Consider the following 15,185-nt stretch of genomic DNA (forward strand, 5'->3'; position numbering starts at 1 on the left):
TACTAATACCCTGTACTTTAGGCATATCAAACTATATTTTTCCTACATACCTTTGAGAAAGAGAAAATCAAAGTAAAACGAACTCGATTTTCTCTCCGAAACAAGTGTCAATTCCTACGAAAATCTACTTAATATCGAAGTCATTTTCATACTCAAGCAATCTGCAACGTTTGCTTATACTGTTGGTATACATTAGTGTTTATGAAATTCTACTATAATTTTTTGGCAATTTTTTGAAAACTACTCTATATTACCGATGACGCGCGCTGCGCCAGCTCAGTGCCGCGGCAGAGCTTGTAGAGGCAGGACGTGTGTCGGTCGGCTCCGCACATTTTCAACGGCGACAACGAGGTTTTTTATCATTGTGTGCGGCGGGCGCCGTGTAAAACGCTATACTGTGTGCGTGTAAACCGCAACGAGAGACTTTGATCCTAGCACTGTTTTTATAGTATTATAATTTATAATGGTACAGTTTAATAAACTACCGGACAGGATTAAAAATATTTGAAACGACCTGACATTCTATATGTATTTATTTGACTCAAGATAGTACTCAGGGTCTGATGATGGAGCCGGAAGGTGGTCACCGGTACCAATCAACCATGCAACTAAACCACTTCGTGTTTAGGCTCGTTTTATTCATCTCAACAAGATCTTTGACACAAGATAGTACTCAGGGTCTGATGATGGAGCCGGAAGGTGGTCACCGGTACCAATCAACCATGCAACTAAACCACTTCGTGTTTGGGCTCGTTTGATTCGGCTCAACAAGATCTTTGACTTAAGATAGTACTCAGGGTCTGATGATGGAGCCGGAAGGTGGTCACCAGTACCAATCAACAATGCAACTAAACCACTTCGTGTTTAGGCTCGTTTTATTCGTCTCAACAAGATCTTTGACTTAAGATAGTACTCAGGGTCTGATGATGGAGCCGGAAGGTGGTCACCGGTACCAATCAACCATGCAACTAAACCACTTCGTGTTTGGGCTCGTTTGATTCGTCTCAACAAGATCTTTGGCACAAGATAATACTCAGGGTCTGATGTTGGAGCCGGAAGGTGGTCACCGGTACCAATCAACCATGCAACTGAACCACTTCGTGTTCAGGCTCGTTTGATTCGTCTCAACAAGACCTTAGACACAAGATAGTACTCAGGATCTGATGATGGAGCTGGAAGGTGGCCACGGGTACCAGTCTACCATGTAACTGAACCACTTCGTGTTTGGGCTCGTTTGATTTGTCGCAACAAGATCTTTGACACAAGGTAGTACTGAGGGTCTGATGATGGATCCGGAAGGTGGTGACCGGTACCAATCAACCATGCAACTAAACCACTTCGTGTTTGGCTTCGTTCGATTCGTCGCAACAAGATCTTTGACACAAGTTAGTACTCAGGGTCTGATGATGGAGCTGGACTGTGGCCACGGGTACCAGTCTACCATGTAACTGAACCACTTCGTGTTTGGGCTCGTTTGATTCCTCGCAATAAGATGTTTGAGACAAGATACTACTCAGGGTCTGATGATGGAGCTGATGATGATTGACAGGTACCCGTCGCCACCTTCGCGCTCCATCATCAGACCCTGAGTACTACCTTGTGTCAAAGATCTTGTTGAGATGAATAAAACGTGCCTAAACACGAAATGGTTTAGTTGCATGGTTGATTGGTACCGGTGACCACCTTCCGGCTCCAACATCAGACCCTGAGTACTATCACAGATTAATAAATAGTTACTACGTAACAGATACCTCATTCCCAAACAAAAGCAAAAATACCTACGCTATAATAGCCTACAGAACCTTAATAATAATACCTGCTGCTCAGGACAAGAAGAAATGTACCATAATTACGCGCACAAAGAGTCGAGACTGTGTTGCCCGCCGTTCGAGTCACGTGCCAACGCGACATCGTAAGAATGCGCTAGGGTTGTAGCACTTGTAGCTACCTTACCTATGATGATTATTTTAATAAAACGAATGTTGCGAATCAAATATGTTTTAGTTTTAATATAATGATTTATAATTTTTTCACTTCTCGGAATTCTCTGTTATTAAAATTTTATAAGTACTTGAAAATATCCTAAATCGCGTAAATAATTTTAATAAATATTCAGGAGCAAAGCAACGGACAATCAACGGTTTTTAAAAGTTGTAATACGGTGCTACCAGGCCCCTGTTTCACCAACGTGACAGGTGCGACGAATTGTAAAATCACTGTTGCTGACGTCACAGGCATCCATGAACTACGGTTACCGCTTACCATCGGGCGGGCCGTATTCCTGTTTGCCACCATCATTGTATTATTAAAAAAAACTTTATGATATCGGAAAAAAACAGATATTTCTCTTGCTAAGTTTATGACAATTGTCACAGAAACACTACAATTGTCACGAAATTCCGACATATAACTCATTACCTGTCAAGAATTACCTTCAATTCTTCTAAATCTTTGACAATTGTCAGAAACTTCGCAGGAGAAATATCTGTTTTTTTCCGATATAATAAAGTTTTTTTTAAATAATACAATGATGGTGGCAAACAGGAATACGGCCCGCCCGATGGTAAGTGGTAATCGTAGCCCATGGATGCCTGTGACGTCAGCGATAGTGATTTTACAATTCGTCGCACCTGTCACCGATGTGAAATTGGGGCCTGGCCGATTAATTATTACGTCGTCAAAATTATTTAAAAATACTTTTTCTAACCCTTCAATATAATTATTAAACTTTTAGCCCGCCTTAAAAAGATCAATTTTTATTATAGGCTTTTTCCTTTGTTTTTTTGACTTTTTCACCCATCTACTGCACAATAATTACGTGGTTTCGGCATTTCGAAGCATAAGCGCGGGAAACGCGCGGTGCAATGCGGTGCGGCCGCTGAGGCGGGCGTTCGGCGGCCCTCTGTCGGTTGTATCGTCGACGATACGCCGAGCGGTAGGCATATAGCGCGTGGCCTTGAGCGTGTGACGGAGGCCTGGTACTATCTTGTGTCAAAGATCTTGTTGAAACGAATAAAACGAGCCTAAACACGAAGTGGTTTAGTTGCATGGTTGATTGGTACCGGTGACCACCTTCCAGCTCCATCATCAGACTCTGAGTATCACCTAGTGTCAAAGATCTTGTTGAGACGAATCAAACGATCCTAAACACGATGTGGTTTAGTTGCATGGTTGATTGGTAATGGTACCTTCCAGCTCCATCATCAGACCCTGAGTACTGTCTTGTCTCAAAGATCTTGTTGAGACGAATCAAACGAGCCCAAACACGAAGTTGTTTAGTTACATGATAGACTGGTACCCGTGGCCACCTTCCAGCTCCATCATCAGACCCTGTGTATCTTCAGTGTCAAAGATCTTGTTGAGACGAATCAAACGAGCCTAATCATGTTACTACATGGTTGATTGGTATCCGTGACCACCTTAATCATCATCAGATCCTCAGTACCAGTTCGTTTTTAAACCCTCGTTGATACAAACTTTACAACCTATAGGTACCAAATGCAATGACGAAACATGTAAATAAGCGAGTAGGTACCTATAATTTCTTTCGAGTAATATACCTTCATAAGTACGAGTATGGGGCTATTCATAAATTACGTCGTTTCAAATGGGAGGAGTGGGGGGGGGGGTCTGGACATCGGATGATGGTAACATGACGTAGGAGGAAACAGATTCATCCGAAGCTTGATTTTTGGATGATTTGAGGGGTGGGGGGGGTCAAAAATCGTCAAAAATAGATGACGTAATTTATGAACAGCCCCTATGTACATTTGCACTGCATTTAGTATTTTCGTACTTACCAAATAACAGTTTTAGAACTTTAAAAGTTAAGTACAGTTAGTGTTGTTATGGTTGATTTCAATATGCTTCGCGAAGGATCAAGAATGTTTAATCCATCATTGTAGTGCGAGTGTGGTAGAAGGGATCGGCGTACTGAGCTCGCACGGCCTGCCGCAGCGCGTAAAATACCTAAACTCGCTCAACGCCGAAATGTAATAGCGCTCTTAAACGACACTATATTTCCGGGAAGGTCTTTCGTGACGTTCCACCCTGTATATCTCGGAAACGGCTCTAACGATTTCAATGAAATCTGCTATATTGGGTTTTTGCCAAAAATCGATCCTAGCTAGGTCTATCTCTGGGAAAACGCGTGATTTTTGAGTTTTTCAAGCAAAGCTCGGTCCCCAGATATTCAGCATTAAATACAAGTTATGTATGTAAGTGTTGAAATGTGAATGTGACGGCAGGCATGTGAGCCCGCTCCCCCGCTGAAGCCGGCCGGCAAGTCGGCGGCGTTGCGCGAGAAGAAGCGCGCCGCCGCCATCGCCGCCGCCGCCGCCGGGCCCTCGCCGCCCGCCTCCTCCATGAGCGTCAACACCAGCATATGTTCCGCCACTGACGCTTTGAATAGGGTATGTGTCGAGTCGACTTACATTATACAGCCTTGGAGAGACGTATAACGCTTAGGCTGATTTGTGGTAGGATTTTAGTTCCAATTTAGCATTCGAAAAAAATTATATCTAACGAACTTTATACAATCGTGTAACCATTTACCCCTTCATTCATTAGTACATTACGATATAAGTGCGAAAAGTAGGAATTCGAGTCAATTTAAAACACTCCATTCGGTCGTGTTTCAATTTATCGCCACTCGTTGCGAATTACCCTTTCGCACGTGTATTGTACAACGTTTTAATATTTGACATAGGCTCTTATTGTCCTTAATCCCGCCCTAGGGCGGTAAAGTAGCATCATATGTAATTTAAAAAATCTTTACGGGCCTATGACAGATAAAGACAAACGATTATTAGCTAATTGAGGTTTTTAGCGCGTTTATGAATAAGGGGGTTAGTATCTCCACCGTCGTCAGGCACATACAGTTCGATAGATAGCAAGTCGAAGCTCTCAAAGATGCATGGGTTTTTAGACAATGATATAATTAAGTACACCTACATCATCGCTTCATTGTTAATCCGCCATTTTATTATATCCGTCCATTAAAAAATCATTTAATTTCAGTAATGAAATGATAGACACTTATTTGTTTTTAATTCATAAGTTTGCTTATTTATCCTCGTAAGCAAGGCCCACTATACAAAAATATCCTATTTTTAATTTGAACCATGCGTGTGTTTCAACCTTTTGCCCCACAGCACAAGCCTTATTGAGCTTACCGTGAGATTAAGTCAATTAGTGTAAGAATGTCCCTATAATATTTATTTATTTATTTACAGAGTAATGAAACCGTCCCTGAGTCTTCGGCGTCGCGAGACAGCAAGATGAAAAGCGAGGGGACCATGGAGCACACGGACGGAGAGTCCAGCTACTCATCCTTCTATAGCTCCTTCTTCAAGACCGACTCGGGCAGCGCGGAGGACAGCGGTGACGCCAAGAATAAACTGAACCCGACGGACTGTGTAAGTACTGTTATTCTTTATAAGCATTTCTGACAATCATACTCATTGGGAGTTATTTGTTACTTGCACCAATTTTACCATCTTCGGTGATATTTAAATCCATATTGGACAGTAAAGGAAAATAATGAACTGTATGAGACAACTACATTAGTTTTGTGGAACCATTAGGCCTTAAGGAAAATTGCATAAGTAGAAAGATTATCAATAAAGAGCGTAGCCGTGTTCACATGGAAAAGCGGCCCTTTCACCAAATGTTTACTGTAATTTTTTTAATAAGAGCCTTTATGACAAGTATTATTTCAAGTACGCAAACTTTTGGTACAGTATTCTATACATATATAGATAGTAAATTGCATTAGCCAATGTGAAAAAAAAGCATTTTTATGAAAAATTTACAAAAAATCATATTTCAAAAAATAACAAAGATAGGAAGCTGAAACTTACAGGAAATAATACTTGTCATAAGGGCTCTTATATTTTTTTTTACAGTAAACATTTGGTGAAAGGGCCGCTTTTCCATGTAAACACGGCTACGCTCTTTCTTTATGTATAATCGATCGGAGAAGCCCAGGATCGAACCCGGTAAATTATCTGTATAAAAACTGAAGTCGTTTTATTGCGGATATGGCTGAAAATGTATGTTTATAGCTGGTTTTAGTGTCACGTGGACCGACCGTGCGGATCGCTCCGCACCGCCAAATCGTATGAGAAACCTGTCCGTCAGCTTTACTCTGTAACGCTCCCTGAACTTAATACATATTGGTCCGGTGCGGAGCGATCCGCACGGACGGTCCGCTTGACACTAAAACCAGCCTATGACTACTGGAAACTGCCAAGTTAAGTCATTTTGTTTAGCAAAACAGCGCCCTAACATTAGGAACATTTTCATAATACTTCATCATGTCTTCTTATTATGAAAATTTATAAATAAAGTTTTTTCATTGTCCCTGAACATAGTTTAAGTTTAGTCCCATTTGGATAAAACAACTTGTATAATATTTAATATATTCTAATACATACTGGTATATCATTTGGCTGCTTATTGTGAGTTTGTTTTTATAGTGCGTGTTTGTATTTATATGAAACTGTTTGTTTTTAGTGTGGCGCGCCCACGAATCCGCGCAATGATAATCCCCGCAGCAAACAGATGCAGAGGAGAAAAAAGGAACCACCTTGGATGGAAGAAGTATGACTGAACACATTGCAAACAAAAAACGAATACATTTTAAACCTAGTGTGCGATTAATTTGCCAACTGATTATTTGTCTGTATATTCATGTATATTATAGAGATGAGAGATGCTTTATTATTAATTCATATGTGATTTAATTTACTGTGGTAATATAATAATAGTTAAAAAATTAAGACTAAGTAGTTAGTCTAAAGCGAGGGACCCTTTTCGACATTACTTGGTATACCGTTACACATCAATACGATTTTTATTTCTATTCCAGCACAGCATTTGTATTTTTTTAAATGCTAACTTCTAGGCAAACATCCACAATCCAAATACCAGATTTACTATTGTCAGGTACTTCGATTTTATTTACAATTTTAGCTGTTTTCTGCTGTCTTATAACATTTTTGGGTGAACGGTACATAATTATGTAGGTAGGTACCTGTTGCATGAAATACTATACTTACTAAAATTAAATTATTTCATTCCAGGTATGCGTAACATCAGAGTTGATATACAAATATCAGGTCGTAACAAAGAGTTTAGATGAAGTTTTAATATCAGACAAAAAGAAATTGGTCGGCTTCGAACAGGTAAGATTCCGTCAAGTCCATGGCTATTTAATCTATAATGTATGGCGCTGTACAGCGCCATCTCCTTTAGCAGTGAAGAACGAAATTGACTTAGACTTTCCACATCTTATACAATGAATAAATCTTTGCTAAAAGTTATCAGTAACTCAATCAATAGTATCTTTAAATACTCTGTTATAGTCCCGATGCAAAACATTTAGTAGTCTTCTGTACCTAAACGCCCAAAGATTACAAATGTAGTGCATAATCCTTTACCATTGTATTTTCACGGAAACGTACGAACGTGTCATGAACTATTTCAGTCAGTGTCAGTAAAAAACGTGCTGAGGTTGACTGAAGTAGCATGACAAATACGAACGTGAAAATACGATGGTTACATTGTTACATTATGTTATACGATTATGCACAACATCGAGTTCTACGATCATTGTCCCTAACTCTCTATATCGTGAAAGACTCACTATAGTCTGTATCTTTAGGTATTTAAATAAAAGTAAACGAACAATTTGTACATTTTCGGGTAGTTATAACATTAATTGATTAACCAACCAAATACAAAACCGCCTGGATCAGTCACTGTACGACCTGACTTTAACCTACATTATTAAGACATTATTTGATCATTTGACGGCCTCCTAGCCTAGTCGGTAGTGTTCCTGCCTACGAAGCAGGAGGTCCCGGGTTCGAATCCCGGTAAGGGCATTTATTTGTATGTTTATCACAAATATTTGTTCCTGAGTTATGGATGTTTTCTATGTAAGTATATAAGTATTTATATATAATTATATATCATATATATCGTCGTCTAGTACCCACAACCAAAGCCTTATTGAGCTTACCGTGGGACTAGATTGATCTGTGTAAAATTGTCCTATAATATTTATTTATTGATTTGACGAGTGGCTTAAGGAGCCATTTGAGGGTAGATTTTGTTTACTTTTATTTAAATACGTAAAGATACAGAGTATAGTTGATAAATAATTCCAGCCATCCATGGTGAACGAGCAGTTGGGCCAGCTGTACATGGACCTGCAGCTGGAGGGCGTGGCCGCGCGCCTCACGCTCGACGAGGGCACCACCAGCTCCGGGAGCTCCAGCGAGGAGGGCCACAAGTTGTCCGTCAACGAACAAGCCAAGGTAACAAGGGTCACCTTATACCTTGTCAAAGAAGAAAACGTGCTTGGGGAGTACAACACTGAGAGTAGGCAGCATTAATCTTAATTTTGATAGCGTTTTGGGTATTCCTATTTGTCTCAGCCCTATGTGACAGGCGGGAACGATCCATGACCCCGCCGGGCACAAATGGGAATGAAATGTTGAATTACATGTGATGGAGTAAACTCGGATAACGCACATTTAGGTTAAAATGAAAGTATTAAAACGATTTCCAGCTTGCTCTCTAATTTGATTGGCCTATTATTAATTATTTTGTTTACCGTAAAAACGCATTATCATTTATATCGTCATAATTTCAGCGCGCGAAGAGAAAAAGGAAATATAGTAAACTGGTGATGATATATGAAGAGGACGCCCCGCTGCCACCGCCCGAAGACGAGCCGGAGCCCGGGGCAGAGCCCCAGCCCTCCGCGTCAGTGGCCTAGCTCCTGAGTCCTGCACCACTTTCAATACCACCGCGATGCGCTACACGTAAATTACAACTCGAGGCTAATATGGAAACGTAAGCGAACTGTAACGCCTCAGGGTGGTATTCCACCTGTCCAATGTGTCCCACACAATCCACATTTTGCTTAGTGAGATAATGAGATGCACAGACATTGGACCAAGGTATTGGACAGATGCAACACCACCCTCAGCCACGAAACGTAAGTTCGGAGTCGCACGCTCGACCCTGACGCCGACCGCCATATATTGGCTAAACTACAAACGTATGGTTTCGGACCGTGCGTTCCGTTGCTCGCGTAAGAGGAATACTTACGATTTCATTTGCAACACCACTGTGACATAAGTTATACATCGTGTAATACATGCAAACAGTTTTATGTAAGTAGTTTGTATCTATATGGTGTATAGATTCATAGTGATAGAGACTCTGGATTGTAATTTGACTGTACGTGTGTAGTGCTCTGCTATATTGGCCGACACGTTTTTTATGATGTAAAATAAGTTAAATAAATACTTAGGTTTTATGTTATTGGGTATCGACGTCGCTTTATGGCGGACGCATGTGCAATTTATTTGAGTTATCTTTATAATAAATATTTTAGTTAATATAGTAATTATTTTTGTATTAAAGAGTTTATTCCTTTGTTTGAGATGAAATATTCGTGTTAAAAGTAAATGAGAGAGTACTATTCACAATATTTGATACATCGACCTTATAAAGTTGACGAAATATAAAGTGAGCCGATCTTGTTCAAACTTGTCCCAGAGATCAGCTCACTTTATATTTCGTCAACCTTACAGGTGATTGAGATGTCTCACAGAGGGATTTAAATATTGTTGTGAACTACCTATCGGGAGATTTTATAAAGATCCTATTTTTACTTGAATATTAATATTACCTACATAATATATATGTATATTTAAAATACGTGTAACACAAAAAATACTAAACATCTATCAATAGGGTCTATAGGTTAATGTAAAATTATACTGAAAACATTCATATCTTTTGTTTTAATTATTTAGGTATTTTAATTTGTAATAAATATCACAGTAAACATGACTTCGGCCAGAAAAAAATTAAAAAAAAATTGGAAATGTAAAAAGCATTAATTCACAAAAATCAACTTTGTAAACGCTAAATAGCTATGTAAAGTAGCACTTTTTGAGCAAATGTATAAAAAAATATTTTAAGAATGCGTTAAGTACTATACTTTTGATTTAGTATGACCAAAGAAGATATAATCACGTTTCCTGGAAACTACCTACTCCTTATAGACTCATGTAACGTATGACCATAAAAAAGGCAAAGTATGTTTGTAAAATATATAGCTTCTGCTCTTACAGTAATTCTGTTCACTAGCGTTTTTCTCGAACAACGAACAACATTGATAATTTCGTCGAAAAAGCAGCGACTGCTTTTAGTTTCAGCAATAAAAAGCAAATGGTTCTTTTCCGATTAAAAATCAAAGAAATATACGCTCGTGGACAGAATAGTCCCTATAACGGAATTAGCTACCAATGTAGCTAATTCCGTTATAGGGACTATTACAGTAAATACCTAAGGTCAATACCTTACCTATATTGTTAAGTGTTTGGTTTTCTATTCGTTACTTCAACTGCACTATGCCATTAGACGGGATTATAATCGGTTGAGATGAAAAATCAGTTTCTTCGTAACACATACGAGTAAAATTGTAACATAAATGTTTTAAGCCTTATTTGACATGTTTGTACATATATATATAATAAAGACATCAATCACTATTTATATAAATAATCATTTTGTACATATGTAGATTATATATTCTGAAATGTAGGGGTAACCACGTTAGGTATTTTGATACTGTGCCTAAGCCGAAATAAGTTTAGTAATCCAAACATAATCAATCTCACCTTTGTTTACTATCTACATTACTGTTGTTAATGTTGTTAAATTGAAATAAAAAATAAGAATTGAAATATTCATTGATATTACCTACTCGTTCTTTTATTCTTTGTACGTTTAATGGTGCGGCCAAACATGTGTCAATTCGTCGAAAGCCGAGCCGCTTATTCTATACCTATATTATAAACAAAATATCTTAGTTATAAGCGGTTCGGCACTCGGCGAGTCCCGGCATGTCTGGCCGCACCATAACGCTTTTTAAAATTCTATAATGTTTGGGGTTATTATTATTACCACCGTCGTCATGTAAAAGTACAAACGTCCGTAAATTTGAAATAAGGGTCTGGCTTTGGGACTGGCGCTGGCGGAGATAACTTTTGCTAGTACTCAGTATTTCACTTCCATTATGTTAATGTTGAACAATGTAGGTATATGCATGATTGTGCTTTCGCGTATGTATACTTACATATGCCTTTCACGAGACTAGGGAATTAATTATGAAAAAAATATAAACAAAAATATATATTTTATGCACTGATAGTGATAATACTGTAAGTTCTTGAAAATAAAAATTGATTACAATATGTTCGTCAGTCTTTTATTTCGTAGTAAAGTACCTACGTAATGGTAAGTATATACCACATACAGTTTGGTAAACATTACGATACAATACTGATCGTGCTCTGAAAGTTGTTTATCTATGAAGCGGGTTGAAAGTGTTACGTTTCGGCCCTAGGGAGTCTTACTTTATAAGTACAGTCTGACAAAGAGTAGAAATTAAAAAGTGGCAATACTGTAGTAGTGTCGTCCCTTTCAAATCAATCTGAGAAAACTGGACGACACTACAGTATTGCCACTTTATAATTTCTACATTTTCTACTCTTTCTTTGTCAGACTATACCTAGGTTTATTTTTATTTTTTTACGTTATGCAATGGACATTCGGTTCTAAATGGGTTTGTTGTCGCTAGTTGAACAGAACAAGAGTTGTAGCTATTTTTCATACAATTTGACGTTGTACGCAACCAACGGCGTCTAACGTCTAAAATAATTATCCTAAGTCCAATGACCTTTTATTTATGTACGTAGACGTGTGACGTTCATAGTTGACAAAACTAAAATTTGATCCAACGATTTTGACAACTTGACAGGTTGGCGTCACCTAGACGAATAACTCAATATAGGTTCCGTAACCTATATTTAATGGCTCACGATCGTGCGCCTGGTACAGTCAACAACAGAGCTATGAATACAGGCAAAGTGTCAAAAACATTTATAAGGTATACTCGGGTAATTCCGAATGTCGAAAACTGTCGGATAATTCCGAAAAGAGACTTTTATTATGATGGAATTAAGGGTGATTTTCATCAGAATTTCGGAATTATCCGACATTCGGTAATACCCGAATACACCTTACAGTACTTTTTATTGCCTGTACATTAAGGTCGTGTATACATATTGTTGGCACTTTGCCTGTATTCATAGCTCTGTTGTTGTCTGTACCATATGTACCTAAGTCGTTTGAACGGTAAATGTTGTAAATATTTCATATTTATTAACCTTTTCGACACCGTGTCAAACACAAAAGCTGTCACTCGGACGCCACGTCACCGAAGTGTCAAAACTGAAATTGAACTTTATGCATATGCACGTATGTCTATGTTGCTCTGTGGTCTGTGACCGATTAATCCGTCTTTGGCGTTGGACCTGCGGTGCGGATATATCGGTCATTGGTGTCCAAAAGGTTAATGTCTTTACTCAGCAACAGCATGGAACAATGGTGTTCCGGACATTTGGAAGATGTGCGCGGAGCCAAAGCCAACACGTGGAGGCCCTTTTGACACATAACATAACGTGTATTTTATGTCTATTATAATTTACCACAATACGACTATGTACAGTCAGCATCAAAAGTAGCGGATCAGGGGGCCTAGTCAAGATGACAATTGTTTGCAGATAACGAAACGAAACGCTATTGTTTTTCTATCACTCTTCCATATTAGTGTGATAGAGACAGATAACTAGCGTTTAAGTTTCTCTGCGAACGACTGTCATCTTGGCTAGGCCCCTAGGCCTCGCGTCAAAAGTTAATGTCTCTATTCCATTATATTAAAATTAGGTTGTGACAGGTACTTTTGAACGTGAAAGATATATACTACCTATCTCTTTCATTTGAGACATAGAGAGTACAATTCTGAAATTCTCTAAAAGCAAGCAACACACTTTGTTTTGGGAAAATTTAAACACAATAGTTATTTGTTTTACAACGGGCAAAGTTGTTGGTTAAACCCCACGTCTAATCCTACTATGAGTAAGCGAAACATTCCAAAATTGAATAAAGGAATCGTGAGCGTTGCGAGGGCTACATGGCACAAACTTTCATCTTCATCTTCCTCGCGTTATCCCGGCTTTTTGCCACGGCTCATGGGAGCCTGGGGTCCACTTGGCAACTAATCCCGAAAATTGGCGTAGGTACTCGTTTTTAAGAAAGCGACTGCCACCTGACCTTCCAACCCAGAGAGGAAACTAGGCCTTGTCGGGTTTAGTCCGGTTTCCACACGATGTTTTCCTTCACCGAAAAGCGACTGGTAAATATCAAATGAAAAGAATTTGGCTGATATGATAGAGTAGGTTTTTGAACTCGAGCTTAACAATAATGATGTGGTTAGCAACCGTACCGTAATTAGATTATGAACTCGTTCAAAAATAAAATTCTTATAGTCTTGGCGGAAAGAGAAGAGTCGTCAAATGTATGGGATCAAATCAGTGGATCCAATACATTCTACGACTCTACTCTTTCCGCACAGACTCTAACTCATAATGTATACATAATATAGCCTGTCCGATTTCTAAGATCAAGTTCGTCATAGATTTACTATGCCATATGTATGAAACAGCCAGATTATTCTTCGCTTTAATAGTTCGTAATAAAAGCTGTTCAGTATGACCTATAAATTCAATACACAGAGTATGGCTGTTAAATATAATTCACCCTGTACTCACTGTAGGTAAGTATAGGTTCGTTGATCAATGTTACCCCACGAATCAACCCCACGAATTAACCTTATTATATACTATATAAGGCATTTTTTTAATCAATTTTATCTGCTATCTGTTCATAGATTTGTAAAAATTTCGTAAAGATTACGACTCAAGTCTTAAACTGGGCCCTATTTGACTCGAGTAAGTGACGGAAGGTGCCGTGGTTGCGGTATGGTTTTATAATAAGACTGATAACTGGTGAATTGTCACGGATGAACTTTCCAAGTAAGACGATACAGGGGGGCTACCGCGAAAACCGAAATCCGCAAATTGCGGGGATCTTTCTCTTTCACTTCAATGAAGGCGTAATAAGACTGACAGAGAAAAATGCCCGCAATTTGCGAACTTCGATTTTCGCGGTTGTAGCCCAGACCACGAGGCGACATGGCGAACTGCATAATTTGATAACTCCACTGTTATATAGCCACGTCCCCTGCTATGTGCTCCCTTCTCCGCTGTTAGGCCCATTATATATTTGGGGAATGGGTAGAATGATAGCAAAACATGTAGAGCTGCCGCATAGTGATTCAATTTTTATTTAATTTCATTCAGAACGAGCTGGTAAAGCCCCTGCTACACGGCAGCCGACAAGCCTACTAACCGTCTGACCTTGGTCTGTCCTTGGTGTGTGGGTCCGTCTGAGTTGTCTGGCTAGACGGTGGCAAACCACAGTGTGTTCAGAACTCGCGGACGGACAACACGTATTGCAAGCGCACAAAATGGCCCCTAACCTTTCAGAAAGTTGGCGTGGCATTAGTACCTACTCAGTGGCGTATGGCCCTAAGGGCGGCGTATGCCACCCCTGGCGGATTGTATTTTGTTTTTCTTCCTTCACTTCTGGGGCGGTAAAACTTATTGGCCGCGGCGCCAAATTTCATAGCCTACCTACTCATACTAGTGCAATGACAATAAAATAAGTTTTTGGCAAAAAAATAATTTTTGGTACAAGCTTTTATCGCTGACTGTACTTTTATTTCCAGAGGCAACTAATACTCGTCGAGACAATTCTAAAAACCCCAAACACAATTAGGTCGCGTTGTTCTATCACAGGGTTCCTATGGCCACCTCCTGTCTCCATCATCAGATCAGCTCTATGGTACCATAATAATGCATTGTCACCCGACTTATATATGTATGCAAATTTTCAGCTCCACCGGAAACTAGAAAGTGGGTCTAATTTAACTTGCAAGATTTGACCCGTACAAACATATTTACATACTTACGATTAGGTATATTGCAAGTTTATAAAAAGTTTGTAAAAAAAAAAAGGTATATGAATGAAACGCTGGCTCAAAAAACGGCATTTGTTGAGTCATTTCAACTTAATGAATTCGTTGGACTACGCTACGGGGAAATACATAACTTTCTGAGAATGAAGAGGAAAGTATTTGATAAATTATTAGAAATGCTACTGAGTACCCATGGCATGGCTATTAACCACACGAG

General features: G+C 39.1%; 1 protein-coding gene, 1 long non-coding RNA gene and 1 other non-coding gene across 7 annotated transcripts in view; 2 read left to right on the forward strand and 1 right to left on the reverse strand.

The window, feature by feature from the left end:
- The window catches only part of LOC134804727 (period circadian protein), a 39,828-nt gene extending 31,026 nt beyond the window's left edge, over nucleotides 1-8,802 (forward strand). For all 5 annotated transcript variants that reach the window (XM_063777918.1, XM_063777920.1, XM_063777921.1 and 2 more), the window contains exons 22-27: nucleotides 4,248-4,412; nucleotides 5,235-5,417; nucleotides 6,517-6,603; nucleotides 7,086-7,187; nucleotides 8,175-8,324; nucleotides 8,663-8,802. In XM_063777918.1, the coding sequence (XP_063633988.1) occupies nucleotides 4,248-4,412; nucleotides 5,235-5,417; nucleotides 6,517-6,603; nucleotides 7,086-7,187; nucleotides 8,175-8,324; nucleotides 8,663-8,788 (813 nt within the window). In that variant the 3' untranslated portion in view covers nucleotides 8,789-8,802. The remainder of the gene's footprint in view (nucleotides 1-4,247; nucleotides 4,413-5,234; nucleotides 5,418-6,516; nucleotides 6,604-7,085; nucleotides 7,188-8,174; nucleotides 8,325-8,662) is intronic.
- Nucleotides 1-15,185, reverse strand: part of LOC134804931 (uncharacterized) — a 181,165-nt gene that overhangs the window by 120,005 nt on the left and 45,975 nt on the right. The window lies entirely within an intron of this gene.
- Nucleotides 7,817-7,889, forward strand: Trnar-acg (transfer RNA arginine (anticodon ACG)). Its single transcript has one exon. It is a non-coding gene; the product is annotated as a tRNA-Arg (tRNA).

The sequence above is a fragment of the Cydia splendana genome, chromosome Z, assembly GCF_910591565.1.
Source record: "Cydia splendana chromosome Z, ilCydSple1.2, whole genome shotgun sequence".
Taxonomy (NCBI): domain Eukaryota; kingdom Metazoa; phylum Arthropoda; class Insecta; order Lepidoptera; family Tortricidae; genus Cydia; species Cydia splendana.